At 43.4% G+C, this 21,285-nt stretch overlaps 1 protein-coding gene across 1 annotated transcript in view; it reads right to left on the bottom strand.

The window, feature by feature from the left end:
• Positions 1-11,211: 11,211 nt before the first annotated feature.
• ppm1lb (protein phosphatase, Mg2+/Mn2+ dependent, 1Lb) overlaps positions 11,212-21,285 on the bottom strand; it is a 169,746-nt gene continuing 159,672 nt past the window's right edge. Inside the window, exons 3-4 of the mRNA XM_067995372.1 lie at positions 18,453-18,614; positions 11,212-11,899 (exon numbers count right to left, since the gene is read on the bottom strand). Of these exons, the coding sequence (XP_067851473.1) occupies positions 11,553-11,899; positions 18,453-18,614 (509 nt within the window). The 3' untranslated portion in view covers positions 11,212-11,552. The remainder of the gene's footprint in view (positions 11,900-18,452; positions 18,615-21,285) is intronic.

The raw sequence follows: 21,285 nt of genomic DNA, 5'->3' as shown, positions 1-21,285 counted from the left end.
GTACCCAACACTAGTGTCTGCAAAGACCGGGTGCAGATGTCACTATCTCTCCAGTGAGTGGTATTGTCTGTGCTGCCTTAAGGCCTCCTCCAATGTTTACACATGAGGGAGCTGCAGATATGAGCCTGGCACCCCTTGGCAATGCAAGAGAAAGGCTGCTGGAGGCTGGCTTCTTTAGAATAGCTGCTTCACTGAGACGAGTCATCTTAGGCCTCTGAGGCTTCAGAAAAGCTATACTGTTTATGTCATATGGTAAGTCCAGCAACTAATCCTATACTCCCTACATGGTCAAATAGGGAGCAAATAAAACAGGTCAAACAAACATTAGCATACAAGAGCCTAAGGCATAAATTTAAATTTTACATTCAGTGCAGAGTGTTCCCCAGCTGGATTGTGGTCAGACGATATATGCCCTTAAACACTGACTCATACAGCACACTGCCGGGATCAAGAACAAATTGTGCCTCCATAATTGGGCAAGCATGTCTGCACAAATGTCTGCCAAAGGCTTTAAATATTGTGAAAATTGATTTATGATCACTGACACTCATGATCATATCTAAACATGATACCGAAGCTTGCTAAGTTATCAGTAAGGTATGGCTGCACTACATTTCCTGCATTATTCAGAACAAGGTAGACAAGCACAGGTAGCCTAACAAAATCCAGCAATGTCCAGTTAGGCATTGCTAAACAAGTGAAATAAACCGGTGCCGAGGAAACATCGGCATTGCATGACACCGAGGACGCAACAAATTAAGTCGATTTCATGGGACCTACTGACATTGGACAACAAAAGTAACAATTGGTGCCAATGATCCTTTTATGCCCTCGGTGTTGGCAGAGCACTGGCATTGACTGGTACCAAGATGATACTGGTATTGACCAGCACCAAAAATATGTTGACACTGAACCCATGTATGTCACACACGCTAGAAGTAGATTCATCAACTTTCAGAAACTCTTTGCAGGCCTTCCAATACCTGGAATAACTTCTTGTGCAAGTGTTCTTTTCGCGGCTGGGCCGCTGAAGTCCTTATCTCTGTCCTGCTCAACAGAACTGGAAGAGGATCTCGTCCTCCATCGAGCTTTCTCCTGCACTGTCCCTGCCACCACATGCTGTTGCTCACTTGTCCTGGGTGTTCACCATGTGCAGACCCCTCTGCCTCACTATCCAACCCAGGCAGAATGTTAATATTTGTGCTGGTGCTTGGGAGGGACGGAGCGCATGAAAGTGCATCCTCAGGAGGATTGTTCTCCTCTGAGGTTTCTTCCTCACAAAACCGTTGCTCATGAGAAGGACCTAGAGGAAAAAGAAAGTGGACAAGAGTTCGGATAGCACTGAGGGGCTGGACATTAGCAGATGACAGAATTGAGAATGCAACTTGTATCGATAAAGCTTGCTGAATATTTGCTGAGGTGAATGAAGAGTTACAAGTAATATGCAGAAACCCTGCTCAGATAAGCTACCAGCCTCGCCTTCCCTGATGCTCTTTGCTCTGCGTGGGCCACTAATCTCCAGGGTCTCTTGCTGTGCTTGGGTGAGGGCTACGGTGTCAAGTACTCCTTCCCCAGTTTTGGTCCTTCCCCTCAAATTATGTGCTGACTTGTTCTGCAGAAAGAGAGGGTGAGAGTTAGTGAATGGCTGTTGAAAAGGTGAATGGAGATGTGTAGGCCTATGTTGAGAGGTGGAGAAGAGGCAAGATGGGGAAGTGATGAATGTAGAGCCAAGTGTGTCGAACGTGAAGTGAGGAAGGAGTGATGAGAGGAGTTGGTGGTTGTGCAAATGCTAGGATATGAGAAGGGAATGCAGCTAGTGTGTGGTGAGAAGAGAGCAAAGGAAGAGGTGAGTGTGTTTGGAATGAGAATGAAAAGTGTTGCAGTGTGCCCTTTTGATTGTATGCTGAAGGATATGATGAAGGGAGGTAATTGTTGAGAGTGGTAGTGAAGGGTGTGAAAGCAGTTTTGTCAGGTGTTGGTGGGAGACCTGGAGAGATAAAGAGCTGTAATCACCCTGGGAATTAAAATTGTCTAGCGATCACACTGGCAACATCATGGGGGCTTCCCACTTGCCCCACCCCCTGCCTTCCCGATTCGTACCTCAAGTTAAAATCAGCACTAAGAAGTACATCATGGGCCTTATTTGAGATAATTGATTATCTGCAGCTCTCTTTAACTCCCCCAGTTCTTCTTTGAGAATCGTGACTTCTGTTTTCAGAGACAAGAATTTAATCAGCCTCTTTTGCTATCTAGATGACCTCTATGTCTTTGTACTTGATGAAGAAACAACATTACAGAGACTGGAGCTAGTCTTTAATTGCTTACAGAAGCACGCTGTCAAGCTGGCATCCAAAAAGTAAAATCTCCTATGCTGTACTATGTGCTTTTTGAAACATCTGGTGATGGCTGACACTGATAAACTGTCTGCAATATCAAGACTGTCTGAAGCTGATTTGATGGCTGAAGATAGTAAGACCCCCTCTGAAACGAGAATCAGATCAGCAATTGGCCTAGTTAATTAATATAGCTATTTTGTTGTTGAATTTGCGCTTATGGCTAATCCTCTACTCATTGCTGTCTGGACCCAAAAAGAGGAATTGTGGAAGAAAGGAAAAAGGCAACCCAGTACACAAATGGTTGACTCCCGAAAATTGGACCATTAAGTGTAGTTCCATATTTAAAGCCCTTCTGAATACTGTTGTCCTGGCCTCCCAAATTTTGACAGATCATTTGTACTGTTGGTTGACCTTTAAATGCCAAGGTGTAGCCAGAGAGAACAAAACAGGTCCAATGGTTTTCACCAGGAAGCTTTTTGAACGGGGACCAGCTAAAGCATGTGTCTTATTAAATACAGGCTGTGTACTAAAATGAGCAATATGTGATAAATTCAGTCACTGGTTCAATGGAAAGTGGATCACTGTGTGCACCCAGAAGCTATATTCCAGCTAAGCTGAATCTGGTTGGCTGTGAACAGTACTCTGTGTCCAAGCTTGCACTTTTCAAAATTTAAACTAAAGTGCTAAAATAAACCCAGATTGCCTCAGCTATATGGCCTTTGTGATGAGGCAGAGTTAGTATTTCATTCATAAACCCTTTAGAGATGCATTCTAAATCACTGTTGATCATTACATAGCTCTGCAGGAAAAGGGAGAAGTATAAACATGATGAACATTGTTTTGTGCAGAAATGGACCAATTACAGTTGTGTCAGGTTCAGCAGGACCAAAAGAAATGTTATATTACAGAGTAATATCTTCAGCCACCACGTTCAATTGTTCAATGAGCCTAGACAATATATTCTACCAGACTCCACCAGTTTACGCCAATAATAGCGTATAAGCCAAAAAGCAAATTAATGATACCATAGCAAGGTTATACTAATACATTAGGAGAGCCCAAAGACCCTTGAGGCAAGACATGATATACCAGCATGCACAAGTATTGATTCTTTTAAAACAGTGTGGATGTTAGTGAAAGAGGAGGGACTAGCGTTGGATTCGCCTCCATTGTCCCCAGTGCTATGGATGCCTGTTGGAAGTGAAACCCGCTGCGATTTTAAAGGCTCTTTTCTTCTGCCAATGAATTGTCTTGGGGTAACCTGCCTATTTGGAAACAGATCTCTTCTTTGCAAACCTTTAGCTGGCACACTCATTATTCCAATGTTGTTGCATTGCCCCATAGTCAAATTTCCTGCCACCCACCAAGCAGGCACCTCAGCTGTGTCATAAATGGTGCATGATGTGGAGATGCCGGTGTCACGCTGCACGTAACCCCACCAGCGAACAAATGTTATCTGTTTTTAATATAACGGGTCATTTGCTGTCTTTTCTATGTTTCTGCCTCTCTCTGTTTTTTTGGTGGTTTGTATATTCGGTGGACTTGTAGGTAACACCTCTCTGTCTGCACACTGTGATTGCCTTGGCAACGGGCAGTTGGAAAGACTATCTGTAATCACCAGGTATTGTTCTGTGATTTATAAATGCGAAGGGTTCGAGGATTTCATTTCCACAACATTCACCTGAGGAAGGAGGAAGCCTCCGAAAGCTTGTGAATTTCAAATAAAATTGTTGGACTATAACTTGGTGTTGTAAAATTGTTTATAAATGGTGCAGGTATCCACCCAAATTATGAAATGCCCCTGATCCCAGGAATTTGGATGGGGAAGGGGAGTGACTCGCCAGGGGCCAGAAGCTCCACTCTGCAATTTTTATGGCAGCAGATAAGGACATGCATATTTTTGGGGCCTCTGATGAAAATGAAAAAAAAACAATGAGGAAAGAGAGAGACGTGAAGGAGAAAAATAGAGAGAACAAGGATGAGGAGAGAGAGAGACACTTACAGAGTAGGGTTACCAACCTTTAGGATTGTCCTGGAGTCTCCAGGAATTAAAGATTAATCACCCAGACACTGCTGCAAGCAACCCAAGAGAAAAATGATAGGGGTATTAAAAAATTGTGTGTTTTTTTTCATTTTATTTGAACACTTTTGGTTGTTTGTTATAAAAATATTGGAAATGGTTAAAAAGGTTGTTTGACTGAGTCAGAAATCAACCAATTGGGCAACAAAGAGTCTGTTCGCTTTCCAATTGGCGTGGGAAGGCGGTGCGCCACAAGGACGGGCGTGTCGGGTGGCCAATGGTGGGGGCGGGGGTGGTAGAAGGCGGGTAGTCATGTGAGAAAACCTCCAGGAATATGTATAACTAGAGGTGCCAACCTTATACAGAAGGAAAGGATGAGGAGAGAAAAATATCCAATTTACCCATTCAGGGACCTAACATAAACCTGTCTCTGGAAAGTAATTCCAGAAAGCATGAATTTCTGGTAAAAATGATGTGAAGAATTGTTGCAGGTGACATGTGCTGTAGAGTGTGGAGCCATCTTCAATTATTGTACTCATTCTCTTTATCTCCACAAATATTCTGTGTCATATGAAAGATTAATTCAACTCAGAATTACAAATTCATATTTTTATTTTATTGTTTACACAACACAGCTGCTTGCCCACATTTTCAGTAGTTTGACACTTTCTGATGTTCATCATCACAGTGATTTACATATAGTTAGTACATATACATAATCATTTCACCAGTTCTACCTAGCCACTACCTTTATTAATATAATTAATGTTCTGGAATCATGTACTGTACAATCTAAGCATACAAAGGATGGTACTTTGTTGCCCAGTACGTAACTAAGACAGTATGGTTTATTTACATCCAAAATATCTTGTCAGATTCATTACTAGCAGTCTGTACTGTCTCCTAGAGACAAATGTAGAGCCATGCAGGTCTTCAGAACCTAAAACAAGAAATTATTGTAGATTTTAACCATATTTATCCTAGACTCCATGTCCACATTCATTAAACACAAATAAGTATTAAACAGTAAATAAAATAGAATTTAAAATAAGGCAGCAATATAAACAAAATTGGAACCAGTTGATCAAAATATAATAAGACCTGGACTGGGCTCCTATTCAGAAAGTTCTGGGATTTGGATATTATAGTTTCAGTCATGGAAACACACTGACTGATGCATCCTTGCCGCTGTTAAACTTATTCTCTACTTGATGCAGTACTTCCTTCCCCACATTCAATTAATTTCTATGGTTACAAATCTGAGTGTTTTGAATTCAGACAGATTTTTAAAAATTGTTATACTGGCATCACATTTCACAGTGGTAATAAACAGGGAAAATAACAACATATTCTTACTATTTTGAATCTGTCCTATTTGCACGTCCTTTGTATTAGTGAACACTATATGGTACAAGTTTGTGTGAAGCCCAAATCCCATCATATCATAGAAATGTGTAAAGCATACGCACAGTATGAGTTGATACATATTTATACTCTGTTAGCTGGGAAGCGGTTAGTGAAGACATAGTATCATGGTAGGTACAGCACAGGAGGAGGCCATTGTGTGCTGTGCCGGCTCTTTGAGAGAGTTAACCAATTAGTCCCATTCCCCAGCTCTTTCCCCATAGCCCTGTAATTCTTTTTCACTTCAAGTATTTATCCAATTCCTTTTTGAAAGTTACTAATGAATCTGCTTCCACCACCCTTTCAGGTAGTGCATTCCGGATCATTGCAACTCGTTGCGTCAAAAAATGTTTTCTCATGTCACCTCTGGCTCTTTTGTTGATCACCTTAAATCTGTCTCCTCTGGTTACCGGCCCTTCTGCCACTGGAAACAGTTTCTCTTTATTTATTCTGTCAAAACCATTCATGATTTTGAACACCTCTATCAAATCTTCCCTGAACTTTCTCTGTTCTCAGGAGAACAACCCCAGCTTCTCCACACATTTGAAGTCCCTCATCCCTGGCACCATTCTAGTAAATCACTTCTGTACCCTCTCTAAGGTCTTGACATCTTTCCTAAAGTGTGGTGCCCTGAATTGAACACAATATTCCAGCTGAGGCCTAACCAGTGTTTTATAAAGGTTTAACATAGGGGTAGAATTGGGTCTTTACTGCCTTAGCATTACCTGGGTGGAGCGCAGAAAGAAAAAAAACAGGTGGGGAGGATCGCATGCCCATAACAGGGCACACCCGAGTTTTCAAGGAAGGAAAATTAGGCAGGCTCTGTTATGGGCATGCAACCCTTCCTGTCCGATTTTCCTCTCTGCGCTCTGCCCAGGTAATGCTTAACACCCAGGTGGTAAAGGCAAAACTCTACTTCATAGATTTTATGACAAAGTCTGAATCAATCAAGATCTAAAGAATAAAGAGCCTGGCATTCCTTAGTTCAGAAAAAAAAAACAGACGTTAAAGCATGTGTTTTTTTCAAGCTGAGTGCATCTGTTGTATTCCCATTTGCTGATTGTGAAAAATGCAAATTCATTATATGACAATGAAAGTGTAACAGCCAATCACAATGCACCTGTAATAATGACCTTTTCATGCTGCTAAAACAGCTAACAAAATACTTGAGTCCTAGAATCTAGCTGTAAAGTTGAAACTGTGGTGGAAAACAGCACAGTGACAGCAATACAGGGAGCAATTATGTAATAATGCACTATGCAAATGGAGAAATGTGCATATGTACTGATTATGCACCATCTGCTCTCTTCACAGATTAAGGAAAACTTACTCAGCCAGTAATTATACCCAAGGAGCACCACACACCTGAGCATCAACAGTCACCAACCACATTTGAAGTAGGGAGTAACACAAACACACAATTCAGAAGATGTTGCCACTAATGAGGGTGCCAAAGGACAGCGAAAGTGTAAGGGTAAGGGTATGGAAGGGGTAGCAGTGGTATTGGTTGATGAGGGGCCAGCTACTTCAGGGCAGAGGCCCAGCATGCTGCATGTTCTTACTGAGCTGTACTGGGATAAAGAGAGAAGTGGGACTGCTTTAAAATAGAGGCAGCAGAAACATTGAGGAGTCACTTGCCTCCTTGTGAATGACATTAGAAGATGGTTTGGTAGTAGGCAGGGGGAAGTCCAATACCCAAATTTGCAATGGCAATTCCCAAATGAGTGATGTGATGGATCAATGGGGCACGGAAATGGGCTAGATCCTGACTCTGCTGGGATTCTGGACAGGTGAGCTATCAGTGGATCTTCCATCTGCCTCCCCCTCCACCCCTCAGGCTTTCTAAAGGATATTGAGGGGAACTGATATGGTAGATAGAGAGGAACTATTTCAGCTGGTTGGGGAGTCTAGGACTAGGGGACATAGTCTAAAAATTAGAGCCAGGACTTTCAGGAGTGAAGTTAGGAGACACTTCTACACGCAAACGGTGGTAGAAGTTTGGAACTCTCTTCCGCAAACGGCAGTTGATGCTAGCTCAATTGTTAATTTTAAATCTGAGATTGATAGATTTTTGTTAACCAAAGGTATTAAGGGATATGGGGCTAAGGCGGGTATGTGGAGTTAGGTCACAGATCAGCCATGATCTCATTGAATGGCGGAACAGGCTCGAGGGGCTATATAGCCTGCTCCTGTTCCTATGTTCCCAAACCTTCACTAGAGTAAGGTCATTGATCCCGGAGAGGATCAATTGCCTTCGCTTGTCAATGTAGCTCCAGTGGAAGCTGAAAAGTTAAAAAAAAGTTTTCTTTGGCCCATTTGGGCCTCTCGAAGGACTCTGCTCCACTTTGGAAAGGCGGATCAGCTCGGGTCGGGCCGGCTGCTCGGATCGGGCCTTGCAGCACCGGTGGCTCGTCCCAGGTATGCAAATCATCCCATCCCCAGAATTTAGGACAAAGTGTCTGGCTTTGGGCAAGAGCGGGTTGAGGTTCCGCTCTACCGCACTTACATCGACGGAGTGGTGGCCAAGGAATTTCCAGGCCTTTGTATTCATAATCCTCACTTATACCAGTTCTGACTATTGGTAAAATAATCACCTTTCAAAGTGTCTTTGTAGGCACAGAATGTTGCTCATTCATTATCTTTATGAACCCATAACAAGTTCATTTAGCCTTTTTCTCAACGTTTGCAAGCATTTCTATTATCTCACAGGTGTAGCAATGCTGAGAGCATCATTCATAGCTGCTTTTTACGCATGCCTACTTTTTCATACTTGTTCATGAACAAAACCCAAAGGTTTCTCAATTAACAACAGTTCATACTTTTAGAAGACTTCCGATATTGTATGCTGGAACTCTTGTATTAGTCTAAGAATTATTTTCAGATATAAAAGTGATTTATTTAGGAGATGTTCGAAATCACTCATGCAAATTGATCTAATCCAGACAACAGCTTTAACAACAGTGCACCAAGGACAACATATTGCTTCATCATACAATGCTAATAGTTTATTTTTGTTAATCTGAGTGAATGAGTCTGTGGGCAAAGCTGGACAAGTCCAGTAGCCAGACATCCATTTCAGATGGGACTCAAGTGGAAAAATAGTTTTACCTTAAAAGATGTCTTTCAAAGTTTGTACATATTTCAGTTGATATATGAAGCTAATATTACATCTTTTTTGTTGATGTAAATTTAACCATTACTGTATATATTTGCTTTGGATCTTTCATGAATAATGTGTTAATTGATACTAGGGTGTATATTTTCCTCCATTTACTGATTTTAATGAAAAAGTAGTTGCGACTATAAAGCAAGATACCATATTCACATCTACTTTTCTGCTAAAATTAGGAAATGGAGGAAAACATAGCCCTACTATTTCTATTTGTCTTAGTGATGCAAAGATATTTCAAACAATGGTATTCGAAACATAATCCTATTAAGACTTGAGAATTGCTACTATTGACAGCATAACAGCATTCTGATTCTGAATTCATTCACACAATATTAGTAATAAACAATCTCTGTTTATCCTGAACTATTCTTTTAATAGTTTTATCTTTGATCACATCAAATCCCTATTAGGATTATTTTTATGGCAAAACAGAGCTGATTGGATCAGGACTCCACTTTGTAATTTAATGAAATATTTGTGTTTATTTTTTGCAATGGTAAATGGTTTGTGTTCCTATAAGATGCAAAAGACATTCAGCACTCAGAGGGTACTTGTTCAATCTTTCTCTTCTCTCCTTACATCTATGTAGATAAGCCCACATACTGTCCTACTCAAAATCTGATTAACATATTACTTTAACAGGACAGTTCATGTTCTTATGAGGTAGCAGAAAACTGAGCAGTTCCCTCATTATATAAATCAGTATAATACTTGGACTTGTTTCCTTTTATATATTTATACTCTGGTAATTAACTCTGGATTGATGGTCCATGTCTAGATTTATGTATGCTTTTTCTTTGTTGAACGCACATGATTCTGATATAATGGTCAGTGGACTATATACAATAAAGAAAGATTTTTAAAAATAGGAAAGTTACTCTGTGGACCAATGATAAAATGAAATTACATCAGTTTACTTACTGTCTGTTCTTGTTGTCATTGAAATGTTATATGGTTTATTTTGAATTTTTCATTTCCTAAAATTATCATTAACTCAGCATGCCAAGTCTGATATTTGTTCAACGTCTGAAAGATAGTTTTTTCAGCACTGTATTTGACACATAAGGAAAATAAATCCTTTCCAGGGGATTGGCTCTTAGGCGTTGCTAAGTAAGTACTTAGGCACGACATGGACTGACTGCATGTGACATAGGACCAAAGAAATTTGGTGCATGTTAGAGGATCCCAGTAGCCCCAGCAGTAAAATCAGAGGGATGCAAGTCTGAATCCCAGCCTAATTTGTCACTGACTGTTTAACCAGTTACATCTGGGTTGCTAAGTGGAGTACTGTGCAATAGTGGAGTGCTCCATAGGAAGAAAATGCTGTTAGAAAAGCCTATTGACGCTATCCCATACACTCTTCCCAGTGTAAGTCCTACGTAATAGCTAAGATCAGTTGAAAAGCATCTGACTGATTACTTGCTTGATCCTACCATTCAGAACAATCTTGTTAGCACTGACATATTGAAAAGGCTCCTCAATCTTGCCACTTTACTAAGCCTGTCAATCAAAAGCAGAGTTGTCATTGACAATGATCTTAGAGTCATCCTGAGAAACAAATCTTTATATATAAAAATGGTTGTGGCATGACCAAGCAGGCATACTTCTCAACTGTCTGAGAGTGTCACTTCACAATATTTATATTGTATAATAGGGTCAGCCGTTGATATAACCGGGGCACATATAGGGAGTAATTTTGACTTTGGGTGATAGTGTAAAACGGACGATATCGGATCTGCAGCTTGCATCTCTCCTGATTTTCATTTCCATTGACTCTGAAGTCAAAATGACCTCCGTGGACTCTAGAATGTAACCTGAATTTGGATGGACTGCGTAACTAGGGGATTAGTCGGGAGAATGTGTACAGACCGTTTTACCCAGCATCAGTTAACCTTTGTTAGCTGATCACGGATTAGCAATGAGGAAAGCTACAGAGAAGTTCGTGAGTTATGCCTTCCCGGCACCCTATCTAAAGAAAGACGTCTGGAGCTTACAGTGTGTGTGGCAGGGGAGAGCTAAAAAGAGGGACAACTCTAAACAAGTAAATATTTGTCACATGTCAATTGCCCACATGTTATGTGCCTAAGAATTTATGCTGCAATTGTAAAACAACTATGCAGCTAGATTTACTCTCCTTCATGCAGTGAGTTAAAAGAATTCCCCTTTTGTCAGGGTTGGTTAGATTTATTCAGCTTTTTAATCCACAGTTACACAAATGAATGGCTGCTCAGTAGCTGTTCTACTGATTATGTAAATCACTGAATCAGCAACAGGGTTCCTGAATGTTAATTAGTTTTTGCTTTATTGCTTAAGTTGGCTATTCTTTATAAAACCGTTGATCACAATTAGTTTAGCATTGTAGCATAAGATTTGCACTGTGCATTGTATTATATATAATAGAAATATTATAAGAAGAGACTTGAAAATGGTTATAGATAAAAAGGGTGATAGTTTGACCTCAGCCGTTTAAAATGAATGTGCAGCTACTTGGTTTGTCTAATTCTACAAGCCGTCTAGCACTGACCATTCAGATGTGAATATCATGAACATTACTATTACTATCACACACATTGCTAAAATTTGCACAGCATTATTTTAAGAACCTTATGCTCAATGCAATTCACTGGTCTTCAGACTTGCTGTTGTTTCTGAATTTTACCACCATTACAGTTATGTTATCAGGACATCCTCTGTAGAAAGACTGCAGAACAATGCTCTTTGCACCAAAGTGAGGCTCATCAAGACGTTCTTTGATGAATCTCACTGCTTCTTCATTGCTGAAAGCATCCCAGAGACCATCTGAAGCCAGGATCATGAACTGTGGCTGTAGTTTATCCAGGTCAAAGGACAGGATGTCAGGGTCAGAGATGACAACATTGAGGTTTTTGAGAGGGTAATCTCCTAGAGAGCGAGACATTGCCAAGATTCCTTGGACTCTCCACGAACCATTGAAACTTATGAAGCCACCTATAATAAAATAAAGCATGTATTATAAAAGAAAGTTTTGTGTTTGTATGATTGTAATAATAAGAATGAGCCTGTAAACTTCCTGATTGGGTCATGGTATCATGTGATTAGCATGGATCAGATCCCAATATTGGTCGATGGTGGTTATGTAATACCACAGACCAATCAGATTGCTGAATAAAATTAACTTCTTTTCACTTCAACTTATTTAAATTTTCAGTTACAGTTTTTAAATGATTAGAGTTATTTAACTTAATTCTGTATTAGGGTTTTTGCGTAGAAGTGCGATGGTTGCCATGTGTGTTTGGCCTGGAACGTTTTTTTTTCTTTTTTTGTTTTCTTTTTTCTTTTTTATGGTGTGGCCTGGAATGTTATTTGGATCTGATTAGACCCTGTGAAGCATCAACCAATTAGAAGGAGGTACCCATGATGACTGGCAGGGGACATTTTGTGGTGATATGGTTCCCACGGACTAGTCAGTTCACCCCAAAGGGCCATTCATACACTAATTTTTAATAATATAATGATGGATTGATGAAGTATTGAACACATAAGACAAATTTATTTAAGATTTTATGTTACCTGACAGGTTCTCTTACATGCATAAAATGAATATTTTTCAGAGGCACCTATAAGGCTTATAAAAACCTAAGAAGTATTGTTTCAATAAATTTTAGAATGTGATTTGCAATTTTTCTCCCATTTTAGTCTCCCATATGATTTATGAAGAATGCTATCCTGTAAATATTTTAGTTAAGATTGTCACAATCCCACCAAATACAAATCTGAGTTATGCAGTTCCCATCCATTTCCATGTATAATTAATCCAGCCCGTAGGGGTATCATTACACTGAAATTCACATCCAAAATTAACATGAGTACTTTGTCTTTTTTTTCTCTAATAACTTGGTAGCGCACTGAGTTTGTGGTTGGGAATTAAAGCCAACTATTCTCACACAGATTTTATAAATTAATCAGCAGCAAGGGCGTGCTGTGGAGGGAGCTGGAGGTGGCTAAGAGAGAAGGGAGCAACAGAGGGGTTGAGGTTGCAGGAGGCACTACTCACCTAACAGGGTCTACAGACAGAGGCTCGGCTTCCTTGAAATCTCGGAAGAGCAGTGCTTCCGAAGACTGAGATTGTCACGTCAGGTGGTCACAGATATCTACAGCCTCCTAGAAGAAGACCTGCTGCCTGCTGGACCTGGTGGCCATGCATTACCAGTGGCTGTGAAAGTCACCACTGCCCTCAATTGTTTTACATCTGGTTCCACCTAGAGTTACCGAAGACATAGCGAGGGTCTTGCAGTCGGCTGCACATAAAAGCATAAAGCAGGTGACGGATAAATTGTTTGCCAGGGCTGAGAGTTATGTAAACTTCACCTGTGTAGACAAAAGCCAGAATGAGCAGGCACTCGGATTTTCGTCTCTGGTTGGCTTCCCACAGGTACAGGTTGCCATCGACTGCACACACGTGGCAATCTGAGCACCACCAGATCAACCAGGAGCCTTCGTCAACCACAAGGGATTTCATTCCATCAGGTCTGCGCCAGATTCCCTGGGAGCTGCCATGATGCTTTCATACTGCAGCAGTCCAACCCCCCAACCTGTTCGTACCTGGAACCACCCTTAAGGAGTGGCTGCTAGGCGACAAAAGATACCCTCTTCAAACTTGGCTGATGATACCTCTGAGGAACCCCACTGATGAACATCAGGAGCGCTACAAGGCGAGCCAAATGACAACCAGATGTGTCATCGAGCAAGCCCAAGATGCGCTTCAGTTGTCTGGACAGGTCTGGAGGTGCCTTTCAGTACTCACCAGTCAGGGTCTCTAGGATAATCGTGGAGTGCCGTGTTCTGCATGACATTGCACAGCAGCGAGGACTAGAGGTGCAGGAGGAACAAGCCGCTCACCAATCCTCATCCAATGGAGAGGAGGAGGAGGAAGAGGAAGATGGGGCCCCAACACCAGACCAGCCGCTCACATTGCTGCTCGGGCTGCCAAGGATGACCTAATAGCTCGAAGGTTCAGTTAGTCACTCGCACGGGACCAAAGTGACTATCACATCCCTCATCCCATCACCCCCCATCCCCCCATTTACACAAGCAGTCCTGTAACCAACTATCCATACATTGCACATGCACCAATTGGTCTCACTCACTTCATGTCTTCACATTCATCACCAAGCAACTGAAAACACGAGTTGGCACTCGTCATGCAAGAATAGTAAACATGGGAAAGTGGTGCAAATTAATAAATTTTATGTGACTTAATGGGCTGGATTTTCCTCTGAAAATAACGGCGAAGCTAACAGGGCTCACCGTTATTTCAGTGCATCTTTTTTTAAATTTGTTCATGGGATGTGGGTGTTACTGCCAAGGCCAGCATTTATTGCCCATGCCTAATTGCCCTTGAGAAGGTGGTGGTGAGCCGCCTTCTTGAACCGCTGCAGTCTGTGTGGTGAAGGTTCTCCCAAAGTGCTGTTAGGTAGGGAGTTCCAGGATTTTGACCCAGCGACGAGGAAGGAACGGTGATATATTTCCAAGTCGGGATGGTGTGTGACTTGGAGGGGAATGTGCAGGTGGTGTTGTTCCCATGTACCTGCTGCCCTTGACCTTCTAGGTGGTAGAGGTTGTGGGTTTGGGAGGTGCTGTCGAAGAAGCCTTGGCGAGTTGCTGCAGTGCATCCTGTGGATGGTACACACTGCAGCCACTGTGCGCCGGTGGTGGAGGGAGTGAATGTTTAGGGTGGTGGATGGGGTGCCAATCAAGCTGCTTTGTCCTGGATGGTGTCGAGCTTCTTGAGTGTTGTTGGAGCTGCACTCATTCAGGCGAGTGGAGAGTATTCCATCACACTCCTGACTTGTGCCTTGTAGATGGTGGAAAGGCTTTGGGGACTCAGGAGGTGAGTCACTCGCCACAGAATACCCAGCCTCTGACCTGCTCTTGTATTTATGTGGCTGGTCCAGTTAAGTTTCTGGTCAGTGGTGACCCCCAGGATGTTGATGGTGTTTCGGCGATGGTAATGCCATTGAATGTCAAGGGGAGGTGATTAGATTCTCTCTTGTTGGAGATGGTCATTGCCTGGCACTTGTCTGGCATGAATGTTACTTACTTGCCACTTATCAGCCCAAGCCTGGATGTTGTCCAGTTCTTGCTGCATGCAGGCACGGACTGCTTCATTATCTGAGGGGTTGCAAATGGAACTGAACACTGTGCATTCATCAGCGAACATCCCCATTTCTGACCATATGATGGAGGGAAGGTCATTGATGAAGCAACTGAAGATGGTTGGGCCTAGGACACTGCCCTGAGGAACTCCTGCAGCAATGTCCTGGGGCTGAGATGATTGGCCTCCAACAACCACTACCATCTTCCTTTGTGCTAGGTATGACTCCAGCCACTGGAGAGTTTTCCCCCTGATTCCCATTGACTACAATTTTACCAGGGCTCCTTAGTGCCACTTTCATCTTCCCTATCTCCATCAGTCCTCTCCGGGGCCAGCGGCACATCACTCCTTCCTCTCTGAGGGGGAGCGGCTTGGATCAGATCAATGATGCCTTGCAAGGTCATGGCTAATGTAACTGCCATCCTGATTAAGGCGGCAGAAATGTTGGCATCCAAAGTCTGCACAACCGTCGTCAGGGTCTGCAGGGACTGATTTGATTGCCGCGATTCAAGTTCTATAGAGGAGGCCACTCTGTCAAAGGAAGATATTCTTGCAATGGCCTGTGATATCAATCCACAAATGCTTGAGCTGGGCTCCTCTATCCTCTCTGAGATTGTGGACAGTGTGCCTGGCAGGACTGCCAGTACCTCACACGTTTGCTGCTGACCCTCTCTCATTCTCCTTTCCATTGATGGTCCCCCGGGCCCAGCATCTCTGTCCAGCTGAGCAGAGCTTGGAGACGAGTGCGCCCTCCTATGTGGACTCTCCTCAGCTGTCCCTACCACCAATCTCTGCTCGTGCTCACTTGTGACGAGTGATTCACCAAGTGACACCCCAACTAACTCTCTAACAGGACCCACCAAAGTGCTCGTATCTGCACTGGTGTCTAGTTCACGTGTGTCCTGTGATGGTGCACCCTCAGAAGGAATCAGCTCCTCTGAGGAATCATTGTCTGCAAAGGGCAGGGTCTGCTGTTCTTTGTGTGATGGCCCTGGAGGAGAGAAGAGATGGATATATTTAGTCATGGGAATGTACAAATGTTCAAATGCACATGATTAAGGTGATCATATTTCATTTGGTGGTGAATTCAAGTCAACATGACTTAGTCTTGTATGAGATATGGGTCGGAGATATTTAATTCTGTCACCATTCAGCAGTGAAGTCCAAGTCTTGCCATCTCCGATGCTCAGGGACGATGACATGCCGTTTATCTCCAGTGCCTCCTGCTCTGCATTTGTTCGCTCCGCAATCTGCGATGGTCCACCTCTGGTGTTCTCCCACTCCCTTGTATTTTTGGACTCTTTTCTCATGCAAGGGGGGCATGACAGACCAATGAGTGTCTGTAAGACCTGATGATGCAATGCATTCGGTGAGGGTGACTATCAGGTAGATGCATCATGTATGTCACTGGTGTGCATTTGAGGACTTGTGTTGAGAATTGGATGAGTTGACTGAGGTGGGATCATATTAGATCATAAGAATTGGGGTGAGTGACAGTGGTGGACGGAGGAAGGAGGAAGTGAGGAAGTGCATTTAAATGTAATGAAACTAAGTGAAACCTAACAGCTGAAACCTAAGTGGGTGTGAGGAGTGATGTGATGGAGTACCTTTGACAAGACAGAGTGGGAGGGGGTGTGCACTACAGGATGTAGGTGAATCTGCTCACATTTCCTGACCTGGTTAGATCATTAAAACGTTACCTACACTGGATCCACACCCTCATCACAACACACCTGCCGCTCACCTCTTCAGCCACCTCCAGCCAGGCCTTCTTCGTTGTGGCAGCAGGATTTTATTTACATTACTAGGGAACAGGACCTCCTTCCTCACCCTTACTGCACCCAGCAGTACGTCAAGGGATGCCTCATTAAATTGGGGTGCAGCCTTTGCCCTCTCTGATTCCATTTCTATTCCTAATTATCAAATACAAATCATCCAACTCCTCCAAATTCCATCTGTGCATTGGCCCTTTAAATAGTAGAGGTGAAATGGCGTCATGCGGGTCTGCATCACACCCGCTCACGCACATTGGAGAAGCGAAACCCATAAATAAAATTATAATGAGGCATCCCTGTTGAAATCGGACAGTCCCATGTGTCCCACTATCTTCCACGTTTTGCGCCCACTATCGTTCCCCCGCTCAGATCCCGCCTTTGCGTTAATATCGACCCCAATGATTTTGAAACCTTTGTCATTTACAAACCCCTTTGTAGCTTTGTCTCATACTATTTCTGCAATGATCTCCATCTCTAGGTCCCAGGATACACCCTCCTTTCTTCCATCTCTAGTCCCTCTCCCTCCGCTACTACATAGGTGGAAGACTGTTCAGCTGTCTTGAATCATATTCCTTAATGTTCTGCCTTGCTACATCTCTCTCCACATTCAAAAGTTTTTTCAAAACCTACAGCTCTGGTCTCCCCTAACTCCTTATCTCATGCTCAGTGTCAAATGTTAAAGGAGCTACATGATTGTAAGTAGTTGTTGAAATCACCTACGTTGAAAGAAATCATATAAAGCATTATAATTAGATTCTGACTGATGAGCCTGCATTGTCAATTTACTAAATAATCAGGCATCAAGAGGTTTCTGATATTATGGCCTAGAAATTCAGGTGCAAACACCTGTTTTGAGGGCACTAAATGGCCTCCAATATGGCCGGCAGGTAGCGAACGCTCATTACGAGCCGGAAGTGCGCCACCAGCCATATTGGTAAAGGCCAAAAAATCGGCGTGCACTGCCTAAGCCTGAAACAGGGTTTAGGCCCTTTGCACATGTAAATAATGGGCCTAACGCCTGTTTAAGGGCCCCACTGCAAGAATGGCCTTCCCAGGAAAACCAGGTCTACATGTGGCCTAACAGAAGGTGCTTAAATGGACCTTAAAGGGACTGCCTGTTAGGTAGCAAACAAACAAGGTAGATTTTAAAATATGCTTACCTGAATGCAGGCTATCCCCACCGATCGTTGCCACTACCTGCCTCCTGATTGCTACCGTTACCGTCCCCAGTCACTGCTTCCATCCTGACCTGATTGCTCCCCTTCCCAGTTGCGCCCCCTTCATCACTTACCTGGGGGCCACTGCTGACATCGCGGCGGCCCGATCTACAATTGCGCTTCGCCGACGAGCTGCCTGTTACTGTCCGCAGCTCACCAGCCCAATGGTAATGAGTCCTGAGGCCCAAAATCGGGTGGTCTTGGCCTCACCATTCAGGTGCGGGGATCGACCTATGGCCCCATCACATTGTCAACAGTACTGATACACAAGGGCCTGTCCTCCCAGTTCAACAGCATCAAGGATGACGATGAAAATGCATCCTATGATATTTTACATTGATTTTAGCTTTTTCAGAAACACGGTATTCTATGTTTACTGTTCTTTTGACCATTACCTGCTCGTTTTATCCTCTTTCTTTCCTTCAACTGATAAGGTTTGTGGTCATGTGAAAGGGGAACTGCATTTCCGTCTTTGTCGCACAGTACACCACGAGAATCTCCAACATTTGCAACTGTTAGCTCTTTGTCCGACAGCAGTGCAACCAGGCATGTTGTGCCTGTAAATAAAATACAGATGTTACTATCAGAAATAAAGAAATGGAGTGAACTTAGCAGGTTTAATGTAATAGTTTTCTGCACCAGGGTCTACAACCATCAGTACTTATGACAGCTCCAAAACTAGCCAATTTCATTATTTTTTTGCAAAAGCAAAATACTGCAGATGCTGGAAATATGAAATAAAAACAGAAAATGCTGGAAAAGCTCAGCAAGTGAGACAGCATCTTTGGAGAAAGAAACAAGGTTAACGTTTCAGGTCGAAGACCTTTCATCAGAACGGGAAGATGTTAAAGAATTAAAGTTGTTAAGCAAGTACAGAGCCAGGGAAAGGGGGGTGGGAGGGGAGGGAAGAACAAAAGGGAAGGTCTGTGATAGGGTAGAGGACAAGAGTGATTAAATGACAATAGGGATGATGGTGCAAGGCAAGGAAGGTGGTAATGGGACAAGTAAAGAAACAAAAGATTGGTCTAGAGTAGCTGTGAATGGCAACATCAGAACCATTACCAGCACTTGCTGTCCGAAGAAATGGGAGCAATGGTTATGATCTGAAGTTATTGAAATCAATGTTGAGTCCGAAAGGTTGTAAAGTGCCTAAACAAAAGATGGGGTGCTGTTCCTTGAGCTTACGTTGGGACAGTGTAAGAGGCCGAGGACAGAGAGGTCAAAGTGGGAGTGGGAAGGGGAATTAAAATGGCAAGCGACTGGCAGGCCAGGGTCACGCTTGCAGACAGAGCGGAGGTGTTCAGCCAAGCGATCACCCAATCAGCGTTTAGTCTCCCCAATGTAGAGGAGACTGCATTGTGAGCAGTGAATACAGTATACTAAATTGAAAAAAGTATAAGTAAACCACTGTTTCACCTAGAAGGAGTGTGGAGTTGGGGTCCTAGACGGTGGGAAGGGAGGAGGTGAAGGGGCAAGTGTTGCATCTCCTGCGCTTACACAGGAAGGTGCTGTGGGGAGGAGGGCAGGTGTTGGGGGTGATGGAAGCGTGGACCAGGATGTCGCAGAGGGAGCTGTCCCTTCGGAATGCTGAAAGGGGAGGGGACGATGTGTTTGGTGGTGGGATTGCGCTGGAGGTGGCGGAAATGGTGGAGGATGATATGTTGAATGTGGAGGCTGGTGGGGTGGTAGGTGAGGACAACGGGGACCCTATCATGGTTCTGGGAGGGAAGGGAAGGGATGAGGGCAGAAGTGTGGGAAATAGGATGGACATGGTTGAGGGCCCTGTCAACTACAGTGGAGGGGAATCCTCGGCAGAGGAAAAAGGAAGACATATCGGAAGCACTGGTGTGGAAGTTGGCATCGTCAGAACAGATGCGACGGAGTCGGAGAAACTGGGAGAAGGGAACAGAGTTATTACAGGAAGCGGGGTGGAAGGAAGTGTAATCAAGGTAGCTGTAGGAATTGGTGAGCTTGTAATAGATATTGGTTGACAGCATATCCCTAGAAATGGAGATACAGAAGTTGAGGAAGGGAAGGGAAGAGTCAGAGATGGACCATGTGAAAGCGAGGGAAGGGTGGAAATTGGGAGCAAAGTTGATGAAATTTTCCAGTTCGGGGCGAGTGCAGGAAGGAGCACCGATATAGTCATCAATGTACCGGAAAAAGAGGTGAGGGAGGGGACTGTGAGGGACGAGTAAGACTGGAACAAGGAATGTTTCACAAAAAGGCAGGCATAGCTGGGGCCCATGCATGTTCCCATAGCGGCACCTTTTATTTGGAGGAAGTGAGTGGAGTCAAAGGAGAAGTTGTTCAACATAAGAACAAGTTCAGCCAGGCGGAGGAGGGTGGTGGTGAATGGGGACTGGTTGGGCCTTCGTTTAAGGAAAAAGCAGAGGACCCGCAGGCCATCCTGGCGGGTGATGGAGGTGTAGCGGGACTGGACGTCCATGGTGAAAAGGAGACGGTTGGAGACGGTTAGGGCCGGGGAACTGGAAACTTGAAGTGGCGGAGGACATCAGAAGAGTTGCTGATGTAGGTTGGAAAAGACTGGACAAGCAAAGAAAAAAGTCAAGATAGCAGGAAATAAGATGGGTGTCCCATGGCAGTCCTGTTTGTGGATCTTGGGAAGGAGGTAGAAGAGTGCTGTGCAGGGTTGGAGGACTATGAGGTTTGAGGCCGTGGGGGGAAGATCTCCAGAGGAGATGAGGTCAGTGACTGTCTGGGAAACTATGGCTTGATGTTCGGCCCTCTACCCTATCACAGACCTTCTCTTTTGTTCTTTCCTCCCCTCTCCACCCTCCCCCTCTTTCCCTGGCTCTGTACTTGCTTAAAAACTTTAACTCTTTAACATCTTCCTGTTTTGACGAAAGGTCTTCAACCTGAAACGTTAACTCTGTTTCTTTCTCCACAGATGCTGCCTGACCTGCTGAGCTTTTCCAGCATTTTATATTTTTATTTCATTATTTTTTTGACCAGTGGGGAATAAAAAAATGTCAATAGACTTTCCAATGTTGATGTGGCCTTTACTATCTGCTGCTGCTGGACAGGGCTTGGTATCTGTCATCCCATTGAGTCAGGTAACATTATGCATCAAATACTCAGTACTATTATTATGAGGAATTGTTTCTAAGATTTATAAGCCCAGTACCCATGCAACACTTCAGGCTATACTATAATTTTTGAAAGAAATAGATTTAATCTTTACTCAGAGAATTTATATGTGTACAT

This window comes from Heptranchias perlo, chromosome 13 (genome assembly GCF_035084215.1).
Source record: "Heptranchias perlo isolate sHepPer1 chromosome 13, sHepPer1.hap1, whole genome shotgun sequence".
NCBI classification, from domain to species: Eukaryota; Metazoa; Chordata; class Chondrichthyes; order Hexanchiformes; family Hexanchidae; genus Heptranchias; species Heptranchias perlo.
This window is presented reverse-complemented; position numbering and strand designations above follow the sequence as displayed.